Source organism: Eulemur rufifrons, chromosome 17 (assembly GCF_041146395.1).
Source record: "Eulemur rufifrons isolate Redbay chromosome 17, OSU_ERuf_1, whole genome shotgun sequence".
Taxonomy (NCBI): Eukaryota; Metazoa; Chordata; class Mammalia; order Primates; family Lemuridae; genus Eulemur; species Eulemur rufifrons.
The window spans coordinates 46,142,921-46,151,593 of NC_090999.1; the positions used below are offsets into that span (position 1 = coordinate 46,142,921).

General features: G+C 43.8%; 1 protein-coding gene across 1 annotated transcript; it reads left to right on the forward strand.

Moving 5' to 3' along the window:
- The first annotated feature begins 4,594 nt into the window (after positions 1-4,594).
- Positions 4,595-6,727, forward strand: CARTPT (CART prepropeptide). The gene is made up of 3 exons (XM_069492701.1): positions 4,595-4,772; positions 5,191-5,274; positions 6,179-6,727. The coding sequence occupies exons 1-3, from the start codon at positions 4,614-4,616 to the stop codon at positions 6,284-6,286; spliced, it is 351 nt and encodes a 116-aa protein (XP_069348802.1). The 5' UTR covers positions 4,595-4,613; the 3' UTR covers positions 6,287-6,727.
- Positions 6,728-8,673: the final 1,946 nt, after the last annotated feature.

Genomic DNA, 8,673 nt, shown 5'->3' on the forward strand with positions numbered 1-8,673 from the left:
CTGAGAAACTAACTTAAACCTGTAGGTCTGGATTCAGAAAAGTTAGAGGACAAGATGGGGCTGGCTGCGGCATAGGAAGCCCGGGTTAGGCACGCCACTCCTGCTGCTGCTCTCCAGCGAGGCGTGCTGTGCTGGGATCCAGGGACATGTTTCCTTGTCCTAGGGCAAGTGTCTCTGTCAGTGCTACCTCCCTGTATCTGACAGGGGCCACTTTTCTTAGGCTAGACTTTAGGTCAAAAGCTTGTTTTTAGCGTTAATGTTTGAAAAGTGAAATCTTCTGGGTTCACCTATGCTCCTACCTCCTATTCATTGAATCCAAATTTGGAACTATCTTTTGCTGCTCTGGATTTTCTTTTTCTGCTCCACTGTTCCTTTCCAGTCTTGTTCCTCATTCTATTTCCCCATCTCTCGCATTCCCACGCACCCTACTCTCCAGCAACCCAGAGCCCTCGGTGTTCCTCCAGGTGTCCTGCCTCTGTGACTTGACTTTGCTGCCCACTTGCCCCCAAGGCCCCAGAGTGGGATGTTTGTTATTGTTGAAATCCCACCCACCCCCTAAGACCCAGTTGCTCATTCCAAGGATGTCATTTTTTCATGACGCTTCCCCTCTCTAGAGGGAATTAATTTCTGACTTCTCTGGGTTCTCTTTTCTTTCTTACGACTATCACCTCACTGAGTTGTTGGTTTATGGGTATTTGTGGACATGGTCAGACCCAAAGATCCCCGAGGGCAAGAGCTGGTCTCAGCAGTCCTTATAATGCCTAGCAGTGTTGTGAACACATAGGGCACTCAGATTTTTAAAACTGAGTCTTGAAATTGAAAACCTCTTAATTAAAAGCTTAAAAAAAATTACCGGAAAGCTTTGTCTAATTTCCCCTGCTTCATTCCTTTTGAGGCAGTCTGTAAAGTACATATCATTTCTTACTACATCTCCAACACCTCCCAATTTGGCACCAGCTCCAAGTGTCCTTTACTTGGAGATTATTTTCTTTCGGATAGTGATAAAGATGTTTAGTTAGAACTTGGTGAATAAGTTCCTTTGGAAGACTGTGGCTTGGAAGTAAACAGAGGATGAATGTCGATGGTAATTAATCTCTCTTCTGGAAGCAGGGAGGGTGGAGAGCGGACAATGTAGAAATGAAAAGGGTGTCACCTAAGAGATTACAAATGTGTACCGAAGAGAGCAGAGTGATGTTTAACTTGGAGGAAAGAGCAGCTAACACAAATAAGGAGAAACAGTCTTAAAGACAAATATTTAGGAAGTCAATGAAACTGAGGAAGTTTTACTATTGAACAAGACTTGGCTAGGGTGGGGGCGGGGAATAGAGAGAAGGTTAATGGATAACAAAGTAGTCAGACATTTGAGAAATATGACAACCTAAACAGCCAGTGTTATTCTGGGATAGATAGGAAAAGAAATTATTTAAAATTAAAGGAGGGAAGGAGGGAGAAATACTAGAGCTCAGGAAAAACATCACTTTGGTATCTAATTCTCCCATGACCACTTCATTTAGTTAATAACTTAGGACTCTAGAGTTCTCATTAAGTAATATAGACAAGCCCCTATATTCTACGTTTTTTTTTTTTTTTTTTTGACCAAAAGGAAAGTAGACTGTGTTTTCTTGTCAAGTCACAAATCAATTAACGGGTTATTTTTTACAGTGAAAGGCTTCAAACTCCAAGAGTTAGACATGAGTAGGAAGAGGTTTTCCCAGACTTTTACATTTTCTTCTCAGATAGCAGTATGTTATAAGTAGATCCTACTGGCATTAGTTTCTTGGCTCTCTGCTGATGAAATTTCTCTACTTGAGCTATTTAAAAGAGCAGAACTGGAGGCCTACTCTATCTTAGGAGGAGTGGTTAAGAGAGGTTTGTTCACAGTAAATCTCCAAAGACACATCCTGGTCATTGCTTCTTTTTTTGTGAGGTAACTTGCCTCCCTTTTCGCTATCTGTGATGAGAATTAGTGATTAAATCCAATTATGATTTTTCTTTACTTGCTTGGGAGCATCAAAGGTGGGCTTTTTCCCCCTAATAGAGTTATTACAAAGTAGCAAGAATATATACATTCTCATGACAGAGCATAATGCAAGGACTGTAGGACATCTAATGTTTTTGTGTCTTCTCTAGTTTTAAATTATGTAAGTTGTCTTTGGGAAGAAAATGTCCTACACTTTACTATACCATGCTTCATAAAGACAATTTATAAAGTCATTCTGCTCAAGATGAAAAAAGCATTGTAATGTGTAAATGGCCAATATACTCCTTGCTTGCTTCACAGGGTTATTCAAGAGTCCTTTCCCTAACCCCTCAACTAAAGGGGTGCCCTCATTATACGAAGATGATAACACCAACCCAATATCAGCAGTATTTGAACTTTGGAGTTGTTTTTGCCATAGAAGTAGCAAAAAGAGAAAGCTACGGTTTGTGTCTGGGTAGAATAAAATTTGAGAAAAAGTATTGCATTGGGAATATTCATATTCTTGAAGAAGGATAGGCTAGAAACTTATTTGGGGTTATTTTTCTTCTGAAGCTTAGAACACTTTTAAGATCATTGGAGATGGTTTTTGCAATGACTGCCAATATGTCTCTATAAGGTTTAAACAGTAAAATGAGCTGCCACTAAAGTTCTGTTGTGCAGAATCAAAAGGTATGTGTGAAAAGCAGATCTGGGGGAGGTGTTAGATACATTTTCAAGTTGGATTTACCCCAAAGCAAAATATTTTGATGCTGTTAATATGTGTGCTATTCACCAGAAGAGACATTATTTCTTGAATTGCTTCACAGTGTGCATTTGAGTAACATTTAAATACTTGATAATTGGGGTAGCCAGACACATATTATGTGTAAACTATCTTAATGACCCACATCATCTGCTAAGCAGTATAATTGTGGGAGGATAAACTGGTAGATACTTTAGATTGAGTAGTCACAGATATTTAAACTGAGATTTAATTGACAAGAAGCAGTGAGCCATTTGGATATTCAGGAAGACCTTTCCAGGGAAGGTAAGTGTAAAGGTATCAAAGTGGAAATGAAATTGGCTGTTAGGGGACCAAAAAGGTCAGTGAGGCTGGAGTGGAGATGTCTGGGGCAAAGTGGTAGAACATGAGGTAGGGGATGGGGTGCAGACCATGCAATACTTTGCAAGTCTGGGTGAGGAATTTAGAATCAATGCTTAGTAAGATGGGGAGCTGTCAGTGTATTTTAAGGGGGAAAATACTCTTGCTGACAATGAATTATGGATTTGATTTATGGATTAGAGAAAGACAAGAAAAGATGGGTGGGGATTAAGGGGTAGACATGAAGTAGGCTAAGGCACCTGTCGAGGACTAGGATGGAGAATAGTGGATAGATTCAAGAGCAGTTGAAGGAAAGAAGGTATGGTGAAAGAAGCCAGGTCTAGATGAAAAAGCATCTACTTCTTCTACAGATACATTCGTTTGCATTCAGGCTGTAGGGACTCTAACCTTAAAACACACACACACACACACACACAAAAACCCAACAGTGTTTTCAGACCTGGCTTACTGTTGATATCTGATCTCTCGAGATATTTCATAATCAGGGAGCTGCATTTTTCACCCCTTTGCTTTTTTTCTATGCTGGCTTCCTGGGTGCCACGGGTAGGTGGTGGGGGCTGGTTGAATTTGCCCTGAGGAAAAGCTGAGATACTGCACATAATACCTGGGCAGCCTCAGCGTTCAAAGGGGAGGGACAGGGAGGCGTAGTGTTTATTGTGCTAAGGGCCCAGAGTTTTACATACCTAGTCTCTCTCATTTCATTGTACTGATAACTTTGTGAGGTACATCTTTTTAATCCCAGTCTTACCAAAAAAAAAAAAAAAAAAACCCAACAAAAACAAACAACTGAGGCCGAGTGGTTCTTTATTTTGTTCAAAGTCAAGTACTGGAGCCAGGATTGGAACTAAAGTCTGGTTCTCTGCACTCCCCACACCGCTGTGGAGTCGGGGTTGGTCTGTTTTTCCTCTCTTCTCTTCAGTATCACCACACAGATTCCATCTTAGAACTCATTGTGGGCAAGGCCATGGTTTCTCCTTCTTTTGTGTGTTATATTTGCCTCCCCGACCCCACAGAGTGCCTAGTAAGGTGCTCCCCAAACATGACTGTCTGGAGGCAACACCCCCTTCTTGCTGCCACCTTCGGACTGGGGTGAGAGGCAAGGCAGGGCTGGCGGACCGTGCCACTGCTGCTGCGCGATGGGAAGCAACTCTGTTGCTTGTGCATTGCCCCGAAGGCATTTTCCATTTCCTAGGCCCCTCCCGCTCCCCATCCCTCACCTTTTGCCCCTCTGGCTCCAGCTCAGGCCCCTCGGGGAGCGTCCCCTGCCTCGGGGCTGACAGCATTTGGGGGCGCAGGGTCCTGTTCTCTGCGCTCTAGCCCATCTGTGCGCAAAGCCTCGTTCCCAGGCGCCTGGAGCCCGGCGGGCATTGACGTCAAGCGCCGGCAGAGCGCTGCCTACAGACGGTTGACCCGGGCCCTCCTCCACACCCCCTTCCTTCCTCGCCCCCTCCCTCTTTCCTGCACGGGGGCTCGGGCTCACTATAAAAGGCGGGAGCGCGGGGTGCCCCAGCAACCACGAGTTTCAGCACCATGGAGAGCCCCCGCCTGCGGCTGCTGCCCCTCCTGGGCGCCGCCCTGCTGCTGATGCTACCTCTGCTGGGCACCCGCGCCCAGGAGGACGCCGAGCTGCAGCCGCGAGCCCTGGACATCTACTCCGCCGTGGAGGATGCCTCCCACGAGAAGGAGCTGGTCGGTATTCCCCTCGCCCTGGACCCCCTCGGGGTGCCGCGCGGTCCCTTCCTTTGCATGCCTTCCTCCCCCCCACCCCCACTCGCATTCCCAGAGTCAGGGCGCGGGGAGCTGAGCGCAAAGCCCGGGCACTCGCTGCCACCCGAAGATCGTCTCGAGCCCATAGGCTCCAGGCAGTCACTAGAACGAATCCCTGGTCCCGGCCCCTCGGAGCAACAGGAGCCTCGGCGGCTCCGGGACCTGCGATCAGTACCCGGGACAGCGCTCTCTAAGTTCCAGTCCCATCCCCGCAGTCCGGGGAGTCCGTCGCTGGGTGTGTGGGGGTCCGGGGATCCTTATAACTAGGGCTGGAAGTGCGCACCTGGGCTGGGCTCGCAGCCAAGGCGGCAACTTCGGGCTCCGGGGCGGTGTGTTGCAGATCGAAGCGCTGCAGGAAGTCTTGAAGAAGCTCAAGAGTAAACGTATTCCGATCTATGAGAAGAAGTACGGCCAAGTCCCCATGGTAAGGCTCTGAGGTCATCACCTGCCCACGTTTTTACACGAGAAAACACACCGCCTTGAATCTTATACATGACCTTCTTCTTAGGATGTGGCTAAATAACTCAGGTAATGGGTTTGCCGGATTCTGAGGGCTCCCGTTTGCTTCCACCGCCAGCGCTTGTCCCTTGGTCTCTAAGGGCAAAGGGCAGACCAGCTGTTTTGGGGAATAGAGCAGGTGTGCCAGGAACTAGCTCTAGAATCTCTATGGGAAGGAGCATTTCCTGAAGATGAGCTCTTAGTTTCATATCAGGAAGAATTCTCTGAGCTGGAAGACCCTTTGCATCAACTCAGTTCTTGCTCCCCCAATTTCTTCCTGCTTTCTTCCGGAGTGTAGCCAGTGTTTTTGATCTAAATTCTTTGATCAAAATTCTTGATTCTGTCAGGGCTGCTCACCTTCCTTGGACGGTTCCCGGTAAAATGCACAGTGCGCGAGCGCGCGCGCACACACACACACACACACACACACACTTTAATCTTCCTTCTGGGGATGAGGAAGTGGGAAAGCAGGGAACAGGGGTTGTGAGAAAGTGTAGGTCTGTTGTTTATTTCTTAGAAAAAAGGTCTGGTTGATTTTTTTCCTTTGAATGAGCAAGAAAAGGAGCCAGGAAATGTGCTCCACCCACCAAAGGTGGAAGAAAGGAGGAGGGGACCAATAATTTAAATTTCCTTTTAAAAAATGTCCTCTCACTGAAATTATAAGCACAAAGCTTCCTGTGTTTCAGGCCTAACTATACTTAGGCCCCCGGTGACTGGAATGGAGTCCAGTTGTCCCTCTCAGGAGGCAGAAATTGCGTTGACTGGGAGACTCGCCTGTCGGGAGCCTGGGTTTGCTCTTGCCGGATGACCACACGTTGCGTTGTTTGCAGTGCGACGCCGGGGAGCAGTGCGCGGTGCGCAAAGGCGCGAGGATCGGGAAGCTGTGCGACTGTCCCCGAGGAACTTCCTGCAATTCCTTCCTCCTGAAGTGCTTGTGAAGGGGCGTCCACCCTCCTCCGTACGTCCCCAATCCCCCTACTTTCCTCCCCGAGAGGACCACACCTTCATCCCTGGAATTTGGCTTTAGCAACAGATAAAGTTTGCATTTCCCTCTGAGGGGAAGGGGCTCTTTTCCTGCTGTTTCAAAAATAAAAGAACACATTAGATGTTACTGTGTGAAGGATAATGCCTTGTATGGTGTCGATACATGTGCAAAGTATTCTTTTCTTATTTCATTTGTCTGACAAACTCTTGTGTACCTTTGTGTAAAGAAGGGGAACTTTGCTTTGAAAATTGTATTTTTGTATGTGGCATGGCAGAATGAAAATTAGATCTAGTTAATCTTGGTAGATGACATCGCAACCTGAAAAATAAATCACCCTAAGCAACACAAATTGAAGCATGTACAAATTATACATAATAAAGTGTTTTTAATAATTGCTCAAAGTGCATTGTTGTTTCTACATAAGTAATTTAAATAGGAATGGTGAGATTAATCATGCTGTTGTTTTCAAAGAGAAATATTTCAAAAATAGCAGTCTATTGGGAGAGCAGCACCTGAGCTCCAAGGAGTTTTGATCATTAATTAGGGGACTGCCACACAGCTTAGGTATACTCTATGTTTCTTTGATTGCAGTGACGTGGGCTTTGTGCCAGGGTGTGTGTATGCGTGTGTGTGTGTGTGTGTGTGTGTGTGTTGAGATGGAGATGGTTGGGGTTGAGGTAATATGATTTTGTTTATGATTTATCTTTAGCCAGACCCTGTCATTTTAACAGTGAGACAAATAAAATATAAATTACTTATAAATTATTTCAGATTTTAACTAACTTAAAAGGAATTTGAAAAATCAGAGCTTTTGTTTTGGCAATTCCTTTATTGGAAAATATACATTGATTAAAAAAAATGGACTCTGTGGGGGGTTGTTGTTTACCCAAAGGAAGGGAAATTGCTATATCAGGTGCTCAAAGTGTGTGAGACCCACTCATTCCTACTAGTAAATACAACATCATGGAAAAATTCTCTGTTGTAAGACAAAGAGTCATTCCAGTAAATAGTTTTGAGAGGAACAAATGAAAATGGGGGGGGGGGAGGACAAATACAACTTAAGAAATACAAAAAGTATTAAATGTAAAGTTTAGTAGCCTTTAAATGTTTCTGGGTACTTAATCTGAGGTCACATCTTCAAAGGTTTCAACTAGACTAAGTAACATTTAAGAACAGCATCATGAGAGGAACAAATGCTAACAGCTTTCAAATCCAAACTCAAGAGGCACTTGCATAATAGCAGGATTGAAAAATAAAGTCTCTCTACTGATTCATGGGGAGATAGAATACGCTGATAGAAAATATTCTCATGCAGAGTTACCATTTGCAGTGTTCTTTTTCTTCTTATTATTGTTAACATAGCTAATCTTGCAAGATAGATATTATTACCATTTTTCAGAGGCCAAAATAGATTATGGAATTTGCTTAAATCATGCAACCCTAAATCATGATTTTAGCCTTAATCCCTTTGACTTCAAAGATTCGTCTTTTTCCTCCATGCCACTCTGGGCAATCAACAAGCTGTTTGGACCCACAAGTTCCCCAGAAATCACTTTTTTCTTTAATATAAATCAGCTCACTGGGGGGCCAATGTTTATTTTTTGAGTTTCATTTCCATTTGAATTATTCTTTGATATGCTTATGTGTGATTAAAATGTTATATCTTTTAATCTTTAAAAAACCATAAATAATTATTTAATAGTTTCACATCCTACTTTTCCAGAAATCATTTCAGTTAAAATCTTCTTAAGCCCCTTAACTGTTTCTATCTATGTCAGCCCTAAATAGATCAGATCAGAAAATTGTTTTAATCATTGACTACTGAACAGACAGGACTCTCAGGAATAACATTTAGATTTGCTTTCTATTTCATCCTGAAATGTTTCCCCAAAAGCAAGAGATGCTGGAGGAATTTGGAGTTGAAGGAAAGGAATATCAATTGTGCTCTAAATGATTTTTAACCTATCCCCTCCACCCCTACCTCTACTCTATCATCCCTCCTTTCTTGTTTAATAAGACTAAAGGGTACAGACAAGTGGTTATGGGAGATTGGTGATAGGTAATGTGTGGGCTGCATATGAAAAAGCTTCTTTTTTCCCCAAAAAAAATTCTGTCTGGGAGCCCAGATTTTAAATTAATGGTGCCACTGATGTTCTACACTAATGATGGTAGCATTTAATCTTAAATGGCTTGTTAGAAGTAACTTTTGCCTACCCATTTTCAATATCAGAACTCCCCTTCAAATAGAATGCCTCAGTATGTTTAATGATTAAAGGCCCCTGTGATGGGGGACGAGAACATTAAAGATGAAGAAAGTTTTAATGAGATGAGTAGTCACCT

What these genes read in the sequence shown, in the direction of transcription:
- CARTPT (XM_069492701.1), top strand. Translation starts at nt 4,614, where the DNA reads ATGGAGAGCCCCCGCCTGCGGCTGCTGCCCCTCCTGGGCGCCGCCCTG. An exon ending in CCTCCCACGAGAAGGAGCTG is followed by an intron (nt 4,773 to 5,190) that starts GTCGGTATTCCC and finishes GGTGTGTTGCAG; the next exon opens with ATCGAAGCGCTGCAGGAAGT. An exon ending in AGTACGGCCAAGTCCCCATG is followed by an intron (nt 5,275 to 6,178) that starts GTAAGGCTCTGA and finishes CGTTGTTTGCAG; the next exon opens with TGCGACGCCGGGGAGCAGTG.